Below are 19,005 nucleotides of genomic sequence, written 5' to 3' on the forward strand. Positions count from 1 at the left end.
CATAAATACCAACCAATTTAAAAGCAATTTGACGTTTCAAGAATTATTAAAAAAAATCTATACAGGAAGTGGTGCTATGACTCAAAGTGGTAAAGTGCTAAATTCTGAGCAAAAAAGAAGCTCAGAGATACCCAGGCCCTGAGTTCAAGCCCCATGACTGACAAAAAAAAATCTATACAATTTAACTCAGAACTATACTAGCAATTTATCCTAAGAATACAATTCCAAAGAATAAAAGAACTCTAAACTTAAGAATACTCATTGTAATACTATATTGGTTAAAAAAAATCTAACAGCCTAAATTCTTAACAGTATGGGAAGGAAGTCATTATATAAATTATTGTCTAGTAACTCAGTACTGTAATGTAGAGATCTCAGGACTGTATTAATTACAGAAGAATAACAAATTAAATATATTTTATGGTTTTAATTCATTATGCAAAGGGACCAAGACCAGGAGAAAACACGGGCATTAGATGGTGGTATAGTGAGTGGCTTCTCTTTTGTGATTTGTTACTTACAAAGTTTGTGCATTTTACAAACTTTCCAGCATTTCCAAAATGACTGCTTAAACAGGCAAAACTCTACAGCCCCGTCATGCTGGCTTACAGTTTCCATGCTTCTTCTACTGTGCGTCTCCTGTCAAGTATCTCCCTCCGCAGCTTGACCATCTCTTTTTGAATCTCCTCCTTTTCCTTCTTGGCCTTCAGTGCTTTCTTTCTCTTCTCTTCTTGCACCAGATACTGGGCCTCCAAGAAAGCTGATTTTTTCAGGGCTCTTTCAGTTCTCAGGCGCTCCAGTTCCTTTTCACGTCTCAAACGATTTTCTTTGACCTTAGAATATAGTAAGGATGAAATGCAATGTTTCAAGTAGAAAGGATATGCAAAACCTTAGAACACATTTTGAAATTTACAGTATTTACTATAGTGCAAAATATTATGGCCAGAGGCTGGGAATATGGCCTAGTGACAAGAGCGCTTGCCTGGTATACATGAAACCCTAGGTTCGATTCCTCAGCACGACATACATAGAAAAGGTCAGAAGTGGTGCTGTGGCTCAAGTTCGTAGAGCGCTAGCCTTGAGAAAAAAAAAAAAAGAAGAAGCCCGAGGACAGTGCTCAAGGCCCTGAGTTCAAGCCCCAGGACTGGCCAAAAAAAAAAAAAAAGAAATATTATGGCCAGAAACCACACTTTTTATTAGTAGAATGGAGACAATTAATTTGCTTACTGGGTAAAAAACAATAGGAAGGTTCCCATAAAGTTAGACAAAGATGTATAACTATCTGGTGATTTGCATCATGGGAAAGCTGACTCTGGTAGGTCAGATCTCAATTTCTATATTCTTATGTAGAAATGACTTCATACCCTTAAGATGGTCCAAGGTGTACATGACTGTTTGCTGCATTATAATTATAATTTAAGAAAGAATTACAGATACTAGATTGTAAAGGCTAGACAGTGATTTACTGCCTAAAGGAATAACAAAACCCTATTAATTTCTATTATGTAATATGCCAGTGGTTCTGGAATTTATTTCAAAACCCAAAACATGAACTGGGCAGGTATTTCTGAATAACCATATTGACTTTTTTTTTTAAAGCCCATTACGGGCTGGGGATATGGCCTAGTGGCAAGAGTGCCTGCCTCATATACATGAGGCCCTGGGTTCTATTCCCCAGCACCACATATACAGAAAATGGCCAGAAGTGGCACTGTGGCTCAAGTGGCAGAGTGCTGGCCTTGAGCAAAAAGAAGCCAGGGACAGTGCTCAGGCCCTGAGTTCAAGCCCCAGGACTGCCCCCCCCCCCAAAAAAAGCCCATTACGGTAATAATTTAGAAGCTTGACTAGGTATGAATTACGGAATGGTCCTTGCCTTCCTACTTAGCCCTATTTAACTTTTATCTTACTCTATAGCTGTGATAAGGCTTTTAGAAAATAGCCATATATCTGAATGAATCTCTCTCCTCACTTTTATTACACCAAGACAGGATAATACCTTTGTTTGTCCAAAACACCCAAATCTGATAAAGCATACCTAATAGTTTAAGGTAATAATTTTTCAAATTTGGCAGTAAGAAATTCAGTATTATAAAAAGACAGCAAACACAAGTATAGATATTAATATTCCAGTTCAGTCTTAGGTCCTGGATACATGGCAAAGACTCTGTCATTCTGAGTTCCTAAAGCTTCTTTGCAAAAGTTGAAGATATTCTTTTCTTCTATTACCTACTATTCCCTTTGGAGAAAGGAAAGTTCCCACATGGCTTTCTAATTCAAACAGCTGAACTAGATTTAAGTCAGATCTGTCCTCCTTTTCAAATTATAATCGCAAAATGAGTGAATTTCAGTTGTCTAGAAAAGAATTATTCCTATAATATTCACCAGAATATTCATGATAATATATTAATGTCACAATTCAAAAACCAAATTCAAGCAAATGCAATCTGCATATTTATAACAGGAAGTACCACACTGAAACTAATAAAGTTTAGTTCAGTGCTCTATTGGTCAAACCAATTATTCTAATTTTGTTTATTTCTTAGAGAAATTATTTCCTACCCTCAGTTTATGGGAATTATTTTTCTCTTCTGAAGTTCTTATATTTTATTTTTATTCTTCCTAACCAAACCACAGATGGCATCCTTTTTCATAATAAAGCCTAAGTCTTTATTTAAGCTTATTAAATGTGTTACACAAAGACTGCTTCCTGTTATCCATTTTAATTTTGTTTTTCCCTCCCACCTGCTTATGTCTCATCTCCATGGTAAGACGAGGATCCTTCTGCTGCTTCTTGTCTTGGTTTTCCTTCATTCCAAGATCTTCCAGTGTCCCAGAATCCACCACTTCTTTATGAAGCAGATGGTCTATAAATTTTTGAACAGTAGTACTTTCCTCCTCTTCCTCCAAATAGCCATATAGATCTGGAGGTAACAGAACAATAAGAAAGGGAATTAAAAACAAAAACAGGCTAATTTTAGTATAATGTTCATATTTACATAAGAAATCATGAAAATAAAGAGCTGTGTATGTTCAACGAAGAGACTGTTGAAGGGAGCCAAGTGGATGAGTGTAGCCTTCAGTATCTTCAAGTAAGAGAAAAAAGCTCCACTCATGGGGAACTGTTCTCACCCAAGAGAAAGACTATCCACAGTGAAATGTAAAATATACTGCAACCTAGGGAATTCTACTGCTAAAAGTACCTTTATAGTGGTATAACACTATAATTGACACACGACAAATTACAAATATTCAAAATCTGGAATAAAATTTGACATATGCATATGCAATAAAAACATCATTGTAATCAAGATAATGAGCATATCCATCAACTCTCCAATGTCCCTGTCCTAAGCTGTAATCTCTTCCTCTTTCTCATGCCCTCTGCACTGTTCCAGGTAAGCACAGACTTGCTTCTGTCACTATAGTTTGTTCTGTCTAGAATTTTATATAATTGAATTATACATTATGTGCTCTTTTTAGGGGGTAGTATCTGGCTTCTTTCATTCAGCATAACTATTTTGGAGATTTATCTATTTTACAAACGTTAATAGTATACTGTGTTTTTTTTTCTGCTGAGTAATACAGTATTCCACTATATAGCCATATCACAATTTGTTAATTACTTAATTTGCCTGTGGATATTTGAGTGTTTCCAGATTTGGGTTATTACAAGTAAAGCTATTATGAACATTGGTGTTGCAAGTCTTAGTGTGAACATAGGTTTTCTTCTGCTTGGAAAATGCTTGCAGGCTTAATGAATAATTATGTGATATATATATATATATGTTTATTGCATATATGTTTAACTTGTCAGGAATATATCAAACTGTTAGTCAAAGTAGTTTTTTTTTCATTTTACTCTTTTTCATTACCATTAGCAATGTGGAAGTGTTCCAGTTCCTCCACATTTTCATGAAGGCATGGCAAAATTAGTTTTTCAAATTTAAGCTATTTTAGTGGATATTTGGTGGTAACACATTGTCTTTTTAATTTGAACTTCTCTAATGATATATCATCCTTCTTATGTTGTTGTTATTCTATACATTATGATAGTAGGGTATTGAAGTCTCTATCTGTTATTTCTGATTGCCAAGTTTGCCCCTCAATTTTGTCAGTTTTAAATTAATTTACATTGGGTTCCTTTGTCAGGCACATATTGATTTATAGTTGTTATGTTTCTTGATGGATTTAAATGTTTTATCATTTTAAACTGTACTTTTTGTCTTCAAACACAATTATGTGCTTTAAAGTCTATTTTTTCCTGGTGTCAGTATAGCCTCTCTAGTTCTTTTGATTACTATTCTTTTTTATTCTGAATAATTATTTATTGTCAAAGTGAGGTACAGAGGGGTTACAGTTTCATACGTAAGGTAGTGGGTACATTTCTTGTACAATTTGTTCCCTCCTCCCTCATTCCCCCTCCCCCTCCCCCTTTTCCTCTCCCTTCCCCCCACCCATAAGTTGTTCAGTTGGTTTACACCAATTGGTTTTGTAAGTATTGCTTTTGGAGTCCTTTGTCTTTTTATCCTTTGTCTCTTGATTTTGATATTCCCTTTCCCCTCCCTAGTTCTAGTGTATCTTTTCCCCCTCTTTTTGCTTTCAACTTATGTCTTAGGTCTAAGTAATGTCTTTTTTAGCTAGTGCCGAGTGATATTATATATTTTAATACACTCTGCATAATCTGTGTGTTTGAAATAGAGCACTTACTTGCCTCATATACATGAGGCCTTGGGTTCGATTCCCCAGCACCACATATACAAAAAAATGGCCAGAAGTGGCGCTGTGGCTCAAGTGGCAGAGTGCTAGCCTTGAGAAAGAAGAAGCCAGGGAAGGTGCTCAGGCCCTGAGTCCAAGCCCCAGGACTGGCAAAAAAAAAATAATAGAGCACTTATATCTATTGAAGCACTTATATTTATTGGCACCTGATCAATTCCTGATAAAATGAATTTACATACTCATTTTCATATTTTGTTTTCTTTATGTCTTATGTAAGTGTGCTTTATCAAATGGACGAATTTTCCTTTATTACTATTATTCACTTGCTGAATTTTTATCAAGTTGTTAGATTTGTCATGCTTTTTCTGTGTCTATTTATATAAACATATGTTAATTTTTATTCATTTATTATTGGTAGTACCAGGGTTTGAATTCAGGCTCACACTTGCTAGGCTGATGTTATGCTGGATCCAAGCCTCTAGCCCATATGTTAATAATTCTTGTAAACACCCTTTCTGATGGTTACATAATGTTTTGTTTAACATTCCAACCATTAAGATAACTATCTCTGTCAGAATACGATGACTGAGGCTTGGTATAATATTAGAGGAACATGGGCAATCTGAGTAAAAGGATAAAATCATCATATCAAAGGAATAACAGACTGGGCATTATATCCAAATACTTGTAGTCCCAGAAATTGGGGTCCAAGGCAGGAGGATAGCAAATTTGAAGCCACCTTGGGGAACAAAGTAAGACCCTGTATCAAAATAAAATAATATATACACATATATGTATATGTATATATGTCTACATATGTACATACATACTTTTAAAGGAATTGGAAGAAAGTAGTAGCTTCATTATATTCCATAAATTTACTTTAGACAGGTATAAAAGATGGAAACACCCCACTTTAATAATAACACTGAAAAACCAGAAACAGAAGGCAGCAATCAGGATAAGATCCAGAAACCATGTGGCATAAAAAATTAGTGAGAGTACTGATGCTATTTGCTCTAGAAACATGAAATACACGAGCATTTAGACATGTGATCATCATTCACACAAAATATAAAAAGATTGCTTTCAAGAGAAAAAGACACTACTTTAAACTGTACCAAAAGGTGATATTGCTGAGGGAAAACGGTCTAATTTTCCTAAGAGAGAATGCTATAAAGTTTTGAGTCTCGCAATGGCTACATGGGTCCCTCCCAGCGCACAGGCTCTTTATCCTGGGAAGTGTCAGACAGAGATCCCATTACATGTTAGGGACCTATACAAGAACTTCTACTTGGGCAAGTAAGAAGGGAACATCACACCAGGTGATAACTTTCAGAGCTCATGACTTCATGATTGCCTTAGTTGGAGATTTTGTAGTGTCCCAAAATACAATAAATACTGTTGGATGGACTCATTCTATGAGTCAGGCATGTGAAGCTGTGTCCACCTTAGCCATCCTTATATTCAGAGAACAAAAACTTGGGACTCTGGAGGGCACTAGGGAAACTCTTATAAGTTTGCTATTCAACCTGTTTGACTCTTAGCTTTCTATCATGAAATGGAAAAGGTTACAAAACTATAACCCCCATTATAATGGATTACTAATAAAGATATAAAAAGCATTTTGTAATTGAAAAATGATTTATGAATGCTTAAATATAGTCTCTACCAAAGCAGTCATCCAAGGGTATTTGGACAATTTTTAATTGCTATTATTATCATAAGTAAAGTTACAAATAGTAGAATATTTTAATATTACAAAACATCAGGAAATTAGTGAGGATATAGCATAAAGAACTATATTTAGTCAGGAAAAATAAAAACCATTAATAAAGTGAAAGAAAACACAAAAGCCAAATGATCATTTACTATTCAAAATGATTTAAAAGTCTTCTCAAGCACATTCATTAGATTTTTAAGCTTTCAAAAATCAGATGGGGTCTTACCATCAAACTTGTCATATTTCAAATGGCCATTGGCTTCTGACATGGCATGTGTCCCATCTTCTTCTCCATCACTTGCTAATTCCTGCTTAAGTTTGGTATCTAACCAGTTATTAACCATCTCCTGAGCTATCAGAAAAAAAATAACACCTTTCAAATATTTCAGTTATTTCAGAGACTTGCTTTATTCACTATTTTCATTCATTCAATACTACTTGAGCATCTATCACGTCGACCACTGTTCTAGATGCTAGTAAAATAGCAGTGAACAAAACGAGAAAAGTAAACCTTACATCTGTGATGCTTACATTCCTATTGGGGATGACTGGCAATAAATAAATAAAAGAAAAAACAAATAGAGAAGAAGAAATGGACCACAGTAAATGGTGGCTGGATGTTGTAGGGTTTTTGTTGTTGTTGTTGTTTTGTTGATTGCCAGTCATGGGGCTTGAATTCTGGACCTGGGCGCTGTCCCTGAGCTCCTTTTGCTCACGGCTAGCACTCTACCACTTGATCTATAACACCACTTCCAGGGGTTTTTCTATATATTAACTGGTGCCACAAAGAATTTATTAAAAACAAACAAGAGAAAAACAAATTGGAGTGTCACAGTTGCCCCCATCTGTGATTTGTTACGTGTGGCCAACTGAGGTCCAAAAATAAATGGAAATTTCCAGAAGTAACCCATAAGTTTTAAATTGTACATTGTTCTGAGTAGCATGACAAAATTCTGTGCTTTCCTGCTCCATTTCACTTAGGATGTGAACGACATCTTTGTATCCTAGTGACTCCTCACTGTACACACTAAGTACCTGTTAGTCGCTAGTTGTCATCTTATTTATCAGATGGACCAAGATACTGCAATACTTGTATACAAGTATCCCTAAGGTAATGCAGCCTAATGCTATGCTGTTCACCTTGCTTCAAGCCTCATGTGTGCAGTGTATCATCTCACATTATTAAAAGAAGGATGAGTATAGTACTATAAAACATTTTCAGAGAAAGAGACAACATTCACATACCTTTTACTACAGTATATAGGTATAATTGTTCTATTTTTAAAATGTTAATCTCTTATATTGCACCAGACTTATAAATTAAGCTTAATCATAGGCATGTAAGTATATGGGGAAAAAGGGTAGATAGGATTTTATACTATCTGTGGTTTCAGGCACCTATTGGGGGAGGGGGATGGTCTTTGAACATATCCCCTAGGAATAAGGGGGGACTACTGTAGTAGATACTAAGTACAACAAATACCCTAGCAACAAATACCAATGGACCAGTGGCTGGCAGAGAAAGGCAGAGAAAAGGAAAAGGTAATTATTGACCAAATCTTATATATAGTAATTCAAACATTTATGTTTATAATAATTTGTATGAAGTAGTCTAACTATCAGAACAAAGAAAGGAAACTTCTTTTGGAGGTTAAACTATAATAACTTTTTTTGTTGGGCCAGGGGACAGATGTACAGGCTCCCTGAAACAAAGTTCATCAATGAATGTCCCTCACAAGTTATGGTAGAGTACTAATGTAGTTGATGAAAGAAGAAAAAGTGAATGAACTGTCCATATACTAGTACATCCTGTGTGGATCTCTAGTTTCTCAGGATCTATCTTGAAATACGTATTTCAGAATAAGGAGGTTTGTGGTCCAGAAAGATTGGGAAATGGGAATAAGTAAACATTAAAAAAAAACTTCTGAAATTTTAGGAATGCTTAGAGTACACCCTGTTGACAGGGAGGATGATGGGGAGGGAAACATTTACATTCAGGGCATCAATGACCTTTTTTTTATCGCTAGAACCACCATCTCACTACCTGAGACCAAATGTCATCACTGCTCATTCAGACCCCCGATTGGTTACTTTTTCCCCTTATTTTCTCCCTATAAGCCAATCTTCCTGTATTTTTTTTCTTTATTGTCAAAGTGAAGTACAGAGGGGTTACAGTTTCATATGTAAGGCAGTGAGTACATTTCTTATCCAACTTGTTACCTCCTCCCTCATCTTTCCCCCACCTCCCCCCTTCCCCCCCCCATGTGTTATACAGTTGTTTGCATAAAATGGTTTTGTAAGTATTGATTTTGGAATGGTTTGTCTTTTTATTCTTTGTGTCTCAATTTTGGTATTCCCTTTCCCTTCCCTAGCTCTAATACATGTATATACAGTATCTGGGGTACTAAGATCAGATACAGTGATAGCAGGGGGAAAACCATGGGAAGGGAATATGAGAGAAAAAGAAAAAAAAAAGTACGGTTTCACATGGCATGTTGAAAATAATTACAACAATGATATACCACTTGTTTCCATACATGGAGTTCATTTCACTTAGCATCATCTTATGTGTTCATATTGGCATAGCTATTGGGCTATTGTGATTGTCTGCTATGACGAACCTAAACATGTACTAATTATTCTCTATGAGAGTAACCATAGAGTCCGTGTTTTTTTGGTCTGTCTCACTTCACTTAGTATGATTTTTTTCCAAGTCCTTCCATTTCCTTAGGAATGGGTCAGTGTTATTCTTTCTGATAGAGGCATAGAATTCCATTGTGTATATGTATGTACCACATTTTCCTGATCCACTCATCTACTGAGTGGCATCTGGGTTTTAGCAATGACAAATTGTGCTGCGATGAACATAGTTGTGCTGGTGGCTTTAGTGTGGTCTTGCTTGTAATATTTTGGGGCTGATGGGTTGTAGGGGAGCTCTATGTAGGGAACCTCCATACTGCTTTCCAGAATGGTTGAACAAATTTACATTCCCACCAACAATGTAGTAGGGTTCCCTTTTGGCCACATCCCCTCCAGCATTTGTTATTATTAGTTTTCCTGATAATGGACATTCTTACTGGGGTGAGGTGAAATGTCAGTGTTGTTTTGATTTGCATTTCTTTTATGGCCAGAGATGTAGAGCACTTCTTCATGTGTCTCTTGGCCATTTTCATTTCCTCTTCAGAGAAGTCTCTTTTTAGGTCTGTAGCCCATTTGTTGATGGGGCAGTTGGTTCTTTGAGAATTTGTTTTAGAAGAATTTAACTTTTTGAGTTCTATGTATATTTTAGATATGAGGCCTTTGTCTGCTGTATGGCCAGTAAAGATTTTCTCCCAATCTGTGGCTTTCTGTTTAGCTTGTGAGCTATGTCCTTTGCCATACAGAACCTCTGCAGTTTGATGCAGTCCCATTTGTCCAACCTTTCTTTGATTTGTGCATTTCTGGGCCTTTATTAAGGAAGTTTCATCCTGTGCCAAGGAGCCCAAGTGTTTCTCCTATTCTTTCTTGTAGTGTTTTAAGGGTATCTAATTTTACTTTGAGGTCTTCAATCCATTTGGAATTGATTTTGGTGCAGGGTGATATATATGGATCTAGTTTTAGTTTGTTACAGGTCTTGATCCAGTTTTGCCAGCATCATTTATTGAAGAGGCTGTCTTTCTTCCATCCTATGTTTTAGCTCCTTTATCATAGATTAAATAGCCATAGTTCTGCAAAACTAAACAACTGCATAGGCCAACTAGACCTAAACAGCATCTACAGAATATTCCATCCAGCAACACCAGAATAAACATTCTTCTCGGAAGCACATGGAACATTCTCCTGTATTTAAAAAAATATGTTCTCTTATACTTCTGCTCCATCCCTCTCATATTCAGAATACAATCTAAATTCTTGATTCCTATAATGCCCTATGTGATGCATCCTCTGTTGACTCCCTCCAGCTCATGTCTGTTGTGAATTGGCAGCCTCCAGGATCTTCCCAAAGGAAGTTCTACATGGAGAGCAAGTTTTTCCATACATAAAGCCTGATGCCACCTTTCCCTGTGGGAGATCTTCCTCCATTGCTGCTTAGAGGAATTCTTGCTATTCAGATCTAAACATGAATGATTCATGGCTATTGGCTGTTTGTTTTTAATGTTCTTTATACTCAACCTAGAATGTATTTTCATGAAAGGGCCTTGACTGCCATTCACATCTGGTATCTCTACTCCATAAAATAGTACCTAGAGTAACAATTAAGTAAAAATGTGTTAAACATATGATGAAACAAACAAAATTGTCGGAAATGTAAGCAATCCAAACAGGAGCTGGCTTGCTGAATCTTCTGCTGTGACTTTTGTCCTCTCTCTGTACTCTCTCCTTCATTGTCTTCTGAGCTGGTTCTTCTAGATCCTTTGAATCTCTAAATGGTGTAGTTCCTCAGAGCATCATTAACTAAAACACTGAACTCCAAAAGAAAGAACTTCTAGGGGATTGTGGGTGAAGTGGAAATAATCTAGTTTTAGAGTCTCTTGCTAACAAACGAAAGTTATTTATAAAGGGGAGGTCAAATGATCAGTATACCAGATCTAATTAACATACCACCACATGTGCCAAAGATTTAGACCTTACAACTCCTGCCAGTTTACTAAGGCAAACTGCCTCTAGATGTAGGTAGGATTTTAGATTCAGGCAGTGTAAAGTAGCAAAAACTAAAAACAAGAAAAGTAAGAAAAGCTTCTATTCGATACTTTGAAATGCAGCATGAGCTATGCTTTAAGAACAGTTAATACCACAGGAAAAAAATTCCCTTACCTTCTGCATAGACTTCGTCATGCTCCTTTATTTGCTCAAATGCTCCCAAATCCATTTGGCTCCAAAACCTTCCTGGTAAATCAGAATTTCTGGCATAAAATGCATTTGAAACTGCGAATTCTGAGGCTTTCTTCACTCTCTTTAGTAGGACAGAAAAAAATCCACTAAGATGATAAAAACCTTGTTAAGGATTACAGGATGTTTCTCCTATTCAACAATCTGACTTTTAACCAACTACTAAGCTTCTTTCATTTTCTTTTCATTTTTCTCATGTTTTGATGGAACTCAACACCAAATTATTTTTACTTTTACATTTAGTGCTAAATTAATTATGGCATTTCACTAGGTTTTCACAATGCTTACAATTAAGTCATTTAAGTTTTAGATAACATATATTTAGAGCATAGCAATGAGATGCTTCAATGTGGATATGTTATTAGCTTTCTTGCCACTAGGACTTGCATAGGAGTGTGAACCAGAGTGAATAAGTTTCTCAAATTACTACTCCTGAGAGGAACCCCCCCCCATCATATAGTAGTTTCAATATAGTTTCAATAATCATTGAGATAAGCAGTCACTGTTCAAGTAGTCATCCAGAATGTTCTCATTCAACCCCGAGAATTTAGAAATAATATAACTAAATCCACAAGATTGGAGAAGGGAACTGGGTATGTGGGGAAAATGACCTTGGCATTTTGATTTACTAGCATAATACAATAGAAACAATTACAACTAAGCACCTGGAATACCTCCTCCCCACAAACTTGTTTTCCCATATGATCAGAGCACCAGTCTTCCAAATTAGGAAGTGCCTTTTGTTTTAATTCTTTTTTTTTTTTTGGCCAGTCCTGGGCCTTGGACTCAGGGCCTGAGCACTGTCCCTGGCTTCCTTTTGCTCAAGGCTAGCACTCTGCCACTTGAGCCACAGCGCCACTTCTGGCCATTTTCTGTATATGTGGTGCTGGGGAATCGAACCCAGGGCCTCACGTATACAAGGCAAGCTCTCTTGCCACTAGGCCATATCCCCAGCCCCCTTTTGTTTTAATTCTTCAGAAGGAAAACTGTGGTCTTTTTTTCAACCCTAAATCAGTTCTCTCTCTTTTTCCCTTTCCTTCCATCTTCCTCCCTCCCTTTTTCTCTTCTTCCCCTCTTCCACATACATTAGGAAATCTGCTGACTCTACTTTCAAAATACATTACAGTAACATTTTATTCTTTCATCAAGTCCTGACTGAAGAGTTCCAGCCTTGTGAAAGAAATGTGAAAGCTTCTTTCTTAAAAAGTGTGATTTAGCCTGGCACTGGTAACTCATGCCTGTAATCCCAGCTACTCAAGAAGATGAGATCTGAGGATCATGGTTTGAAGCTAGCCTGGGCAGAAAAGTCTATGACATTCTTACCTCCAATTAACCACCAAAAAAGCTGTGGCTTAGTGGTAAAGTGTTAGCCTTGAGCAAAAATATCTCAGGGATAGCGCCTAGGCCTTAAATTCAAGCCCAAGACAGACAAACAGACAGACAGACACAGACAGACACACACTGTGTTTTGCTTTTAGTTGTTCATTGCCATGTGAGCTATAAGCAACTCAAGCACAATTAGTCCTAAGGCAAGCAAGATTGACTTAGAATCAACTTCACTCATTATTCAGTAGCGATATTATATACAAGCACCTAATTTGTAAAGGGATTTCTATCCCTTTATGTGCTACTTATGTCAACACAGATGGCAGAAACAGATGCCACAAAAGTGACCTCAAGACTAAGCAATACAGACAGTTCCTCAAATTCTCTCATGTGAACATTACATATTTGCATGAGTATAAAAGGGAATACTTGGGCTGAGAATATGGCCTGGTGGTAAAGTGCTCGCTTGATATATATGAAGGCTGGGTTCGATTCCTCAGCACCACACATATAGAAAAATGCTGGAAGTGGCGCTGTGGCTCAAGTGGTAGAGTGCTAGCCTTGAGCAAAAAGAAGCCAGGGACAGTGCTCAGGCCTTGAGTTCAAGCCCCAGGACTGGCAAAAAAACAAAACATGCAAACAAAATAAGGGAATACTTGATGCTTCATGAATAAATGTGTGTACAGATACTAAAGAACTCCAAGGGAAATAGGATGGGATTAAATGGTTAAGGTAGGTATGGAGGATCACTCATGGAGGAGCATCTCAAGCTGAGTTGAGATGGAGTTCTGAGGGAAGGATGTGGATTTCCTGCTAGAAAAGACAGGTTCTCTAGACTGAGAAATCAGCATGCATACAAAGAAAGGAGCACCTATTTGATAGAGAAGGAGGAGAATAGCCTGTGGGGGTGTGGGGAGGTGTCATGCAGGGCATCAATACTATTTCATATAAACTGATATTATACTTTGGCTGATGGAGGGCCTTAAATGCTCATATGGAATTTAGTTTCATCTAATGACACACAGAATCACCAAAAGCTCAAGAATAGAGTACACAGTTGATGAGATGTTTAGAAAGCTCAATCAAGAAGTAGAATATACAGGAACAAGATGAGTTGGTCTCTCAAATCAAGATGAAATGAATTGTAAACCATGAACTGCTGTGATCTGCACTAGCTAAGCATGTGCCTGATTCTAGGGGATTTCAACATCCCTGAAGATGATTCTGTAATGTCTCAGCCTCAGTTTCCTTGGTCCTCTGTAATCCAACAGTCTTTCCTTCAATTTCACTTTAGCAGTCCACTGACAATCACCTGGATGACACAGCAGACTTTTTTCATTCCTCTATTCAAACTCTATTGTTTCCATTCCAACATCAACCTTGTATTCACCTCCTGGTTTCAATCCCTATACTCCACGTTACTGATGTTGGACTTCACAAAGTCTTCGAGTCACTGTGTGCTATTTTCTCCTCCGAATCTATGAGCTCTGTAGAGGACTCCCCTCCATTCCTACTCAGTGTGGATGTCCAGTACTATGTTACATCAGTCTCAAATTATTGTTCCTTTTCCATAAAAACCTCAAGCCTGAATTAATCTAAGTGAGCAATTTTTGGTACCATGAAAAATGATGATTACCTACTTCAACTAGGTCCTCAATTCTTTATTGAAGATAGCCCTTTCTCAGTCTTCTTTTCCATGCACCACCCCCCTAGCCCTTTCTCAAAGGAGTTGAGTGGACTTGAAGAGTTCTGGTCCAAGGTTATGATTGTTTAGAGATTGTTACCCAGAGTTGGTATACATTAGGAAGCAAAATCCTAAAAGAAGATGGAGAATAGAACAGAGAGATAGTAAGAGAAACAGAAGAAAACATAGCTGTAAAAGATAATGGAAGAGAAAGTTTATAGACTATCAAGAGACCACTGGACTCAGTCAGGAAGTCATTTACAACAACAGTTTCTATGGAATGGAAATTGAAAGAAAATAGATTCTTTTTTTTTTTTTTCGGCAGTACTGGGTGTTAGATAAGTGGAGAAATAAAAACTGAAGAAAAATAATTGTACGGAGAATAATACAGTCCAGATTGTATAACTGAAAACATTAGATAAGAAAATAAAATCATTCACCAATTAGAAAGAACAGTAGGGTCAAATCAGAACTTAATTGACTTTTTTCAAGATGGGCATTTGAGGGGCATAATGAAGATAGTCACTGAAGGAGCTTTAGAGGAATAAAAAAAAGGAATGATAAATGTCTGAGTCAAGTAGCTGGAAGAAAATAGTATAGACAAGACAGAGCAGAATTTTATTTTCCTGTTTCAGTTAAATCTTCCATTCTATTGTAATTTAGCCCATAGCTAGTTACTATAGTCCCACAAGGGGTCCAGTATGATACTTTTGACAGTACTGAACAAGCTGGAATTACTAGATATCAAGTGTTCTTCCCAAGACCAGAATTTGTGATCTGGATCTATTTTGGGTATCTTCTGAGCCAGGCCTTCTGCAATATCCTAGAGGCCTTCCCATGTCTACATTAATGCTTCTTACCACACGCTTCCATTGCATCTTTAATCCTATCAGCTTTAAATAAATTATTTATGCCCCACTGAAATATAAACTCTTGAAGGGAGAGGACTGTACTTTCCCCATGTCCTGCTTTAATCTCTAGTGTTCTAAATAGTGGGCTAGTACTTAGTAGGCACTTAATAAATACCAGACAAATGGAAGTTGGGCACTGGTGACTCATATCTGTAATCCTAGCTACTTAGGAGGCTGAGATCCAACAGTCAAGGTTCAAAGCTAGCCTGGGCAAGAAAGTTTATGAGATGTTTATCTCCAATTCGCCACAATCCCCTCCCAAACACACACACACACACACACACACACACACACACACACACACACACACACCCCAAAGGCAAATGAATAATTGACTAAGAATTACTACATCAGACATAGCTTCTATAGTAATCATGATGCTTGCCAAATCAGGTAAGTAATAATAATATATCCTTCTTTTGGTAGAAGGATATTTTCTTAGGAAAATGTTGCATGACTTGGAACTAAGCAAGAAACAAATTGACTACAACTAAAATGACTAATTGTTAAATTGATACCCAAGAGGCATGTTCCAGAAGTGGTTTAAATATGTGTCAGGAAAGGAAGAGATCTCAGAGGTTACCTAGCCCAAACACCTCTTGAATGCATGAAAACACTGCTTATTAGCTTAACACTAGGAGGTTTTTAATAGTTCATTTGAATACCGCCAGTGGCAGAAAAAAATTTCTTTATGAGAATGCTCACTCCAGTTTTGGATTTCTGTAGACACCAGAAAATTCTTGTGATGCACATATAGCTTTTCCTCTGGTTCTTGTATCAGTGTAAGCACAGTACAGTCTCTCTAGCATCTGAAAAGTACCACTACTCCCTCACCCACTGACTACTTTCCTGATAGTTTAATTCTCCTCATGTAAGATGCATAGCATTTAAAAGGATGGATCTGCACACCTGTTTTCTCTTCATTCATATTAAATGCTTGGAGAGGAAGAAACAAAGTAGTGAAAACAATATTAAAAATATTAAAAATGTAAAAAGTGTACAATTGAGGCAACATACATAATCCCATGGCAATAAAAACCAGTAGTGTATTGGAGAGCTGTTAGCATTCCTTTTGCATCCACTCAGTCTGACTCCGATTTTTCTTTCTATCTTAACTTTGAAATATCCTTACCTTCATCCAGTGTTCCACACTGTCAGGGTCAAAAGCAGGCTGTAGAAAAGATATACACAATATTAATACATAGCATTATCTTCATAAACTTCACCATTTCATCTATCCTTGACTAATGCACAAGGGGAGGGGGTATTTTTTATTCTTTCCAAAGACAATTTCATAGGAAAGTTCAGCATTGATTTGCAATAAAATAACATAGAAATCATAGTACATAAAAAAAAAGAAATCATAGTACATTAGGAAACAGATGAAGCTTTCTCTTGGACATTGTTTCTATTTTATATCTAAGCTTATCTGAGACTGTAATTGAATTGGTCTGGAATAGGGCCTACTCATCAGTATTTTGTTTAATGTTTGCCAGGGTTTCAAGTCAAGATTTAAAAGTGCTAGACATAAAACTAAAAAAAAACACAAAACAAAAAACAAATGAGCCATGCTACCCAAGTAATTTTCTGCATAGAAAAAGGTGTGCTCCTCTTTTTCGGCATATACTATAGCCAGAGGCTTTCCTGTGTTAGCTATATCGTAGATATAGTTTGGTGATACTGGAACCAAGCATTGGGATGATACCAAAAAGAAAATGAGGTAGAAGACTAATTTCTACCTGACCAGTCAGCTATTAATCAAAATTTAAAAATCAGACAATTAGGACAACTTTTTTCCCCTACTCTCCAAAGCTTGCAGAAATTCTCTTAAGCAAATGGAAGTATTTACTTTGCTAAATACTCAGGTGGTTTTTGGGGTTTTTCTGTAAATTAGGGAGATCTAAACTTGCATACTGATGCATGGAGGTGGGAAAGAAATAATACTCTTTCACTTTTCCAACACTTCACCTTCAAAGTACCTTTCTGATTAAAGCGGGTGTACCAATAAATAATTTTGACACTGCAACAAAGACTGAGGTGATATTATTAAAACACTACTGAACTTTAAGGAGCTGTTTGGTTTTGCTTTTTTAAAAATCTTCTATAGAATAACAATTTGCATTAGTTACAAAAAGAAAGTCTTTTTAGAGTCCTAAGAAATTACCCCACATTAAAAAATCTTATATCATCAAGTCTATATTCAAAGCTATTTGGATCCCATCTATTATGTAACAGATACTTTGCTAGAAGCTGCCTCAGTTTCCAAGTGTCCACAATGTTCTAGTCTGTACCCTCTATTATCTGGGGCAAGGTATTCACCAAGTGGAATATGTTCAGTGCATTTAGTTGCTATATTTAGGACAAGCCACAAGCATAATTGCCTGAGGGCCTTACAAAAGGCCACATACCTACAAGATTTTTATTGCTGTTTTAGGAAAGTGTAACTGAAAGGTGGTAACAGCTGGTGGAAATGCACTGAACTGAAAGCAGAGGGGAAGAAAAGCAAAGAAACGTCTCCCATTTTAGTGCTCTCATTTATCTTTGTTACTGTAAAAAGGTACTCACACTGTGTTACTGTGATTCTGCATGTCACTTACGTATGCTTCAATTAAAATGGGGTTATCAGTGCCTTTTTTTTTGTCTTCAGGAGTTAGTGCAACCAAAGAGGTAATAGATAGAAAAGGGATCTTTTAATTTGTTATTATTATTATTATTATTATTATTACCATTATTGCCAGTCCTGGGGCTTCAGTCAGGGCCTGAGCACTGTCCCTGGCTTCCTTTTTTGCTCAAGGCTAGTACTCTACCACTTGAGCCACAGCACCACTTCTGGCTTTTTCTCTATATATATGGTGCTGAGGAATCGAACCCATGGCTCCTGTATGCGATGCAAGCACTCTACTATTAGGCCATATTCCCGGTCCCAAGGGATCTATTTTTGAATGTTGGTAGAATTTAGAAATTCCCATCGGAATCAACTAGTGATTTAGTCAATAACCACAAGGATTCATGAGTTCATACTAAATATGTAAAGCTGAAGAAGGTGTAGGGATACAGGCAGTACATTCAATGTACTTATCTCAATCTAAATATTAGTTGGTTCAGATTCACAAGAGAGAGACAGAGACAGAGAATGGATAGATTAGGTAGACAGGCAGGCAAATAGACATGGGAGTCGTTCCCTAAAATTGGTGTCGATGGGCACTAAACACCTCTTGGGTTTGCAAGGATAAACGATTCTTCCATGACGCTGCCCACCAAAGCCGCGGGGTACTCAGGCTCTAATATAAGTCCTAACATCACTTTCCAAGTCAAGAAGACTCGGGGCAGTCAAGGCCAGGTAAGGATGCCCCTGAGGGAAGAGGAAGGAAGCACAGGAAGGGCAGCGGCTGGCTTCGGGGTGGGAAGCGTCGGGTGCCGGTCTCGGCCCCTCCAAGCTCCCATCTAGGATCACCTTGGGATTGAGCTGCTTTGTGAGCCGTTTCCAGCGATTCAGCTCCATCTTCTTTGACGTGGGCCTTTCCTGGGGCGCCAACAGCATTTGCTAGGTTCAACCCACGACCTTGGTGGAACCTGGAACAACCGCGGCTCCTCGGCAGGGGCTGCTTTGGAGTCACACTGGGAGTTGTAGTTCCTCAACCTACAAGGAAGAGCAGGTGTCTGGCGACGCCAAACCACATCTCCCAGGAGGCTTTGCGCAGGCAGCTCGCGTTCTCTCAGTTACCACGGCAACAGCGGCAGTCCTTGGGCTTGCCCGGATAGGACCTTTGATTCTT

The 19,005-nt window shown here is 37.5% G+C and overlaps 1 protein-coding gene across 2 annotated transcripts in view; it reads right to left on the minus strand.

Moving 5' to 3' along the window:
* Positions 1 to 18,828, minus strand: part of Ccdc191 (coiled-coil domain containing 191) — a 72,182-nt gene extending 53,354 nt beyond the window's left edge. For both annotated transcript variants that reach the window (XM_048346646.1, XM_048346645.1), the window contains exons 1-6: positions 18,684 to 18,828; positions 16,362 to 16,400; positions 11,234 to 11,372; positions 6,666 to 6,791; positions 2,743 to 2,921; positions 610 to 833 (exon numbers count right to left, since the gene is read on the minus strand). In XM_048346646.1, coding sequence (XP_048202603.1) covers positions 610 to 833; positions 2,743 to 2,921; positions 6,666 to 6,791; positions 11,234 to 11,372; positions 16,362 to 16,400; positions 18,684 to 18,770 — 794 coding nt within the window. In that variant the 5' untranslated portion in view covers positions 18,771 to 18,828. The remainder of the gene's footprint in view (positions 1 to 609; positions 834 to 2,742; positions 2,922 to 6,665; positions 6,792 to 11,233; positions 11,373 to 16,361; positions 16,401 to 18,683) is intronic.
* Positions 18,829 to 19,005: the final 177 nt, after the last annotated feature.

This window comes from Perognathus longimembris, chromosome 5 (genome assembly GCF_023159225.1).
Source record: "Perognathus longimembris pacificus isolate PPM17 chromosome 5, ASM2315922v1, whole genome shotgun sequence".
Classification (NCBI taxonomy): Eukaryota; Metazoa; Chordata; class Mammalia; order Rodentia; family Heteromyidae; genus Perognathus; species Perognathus longimembris.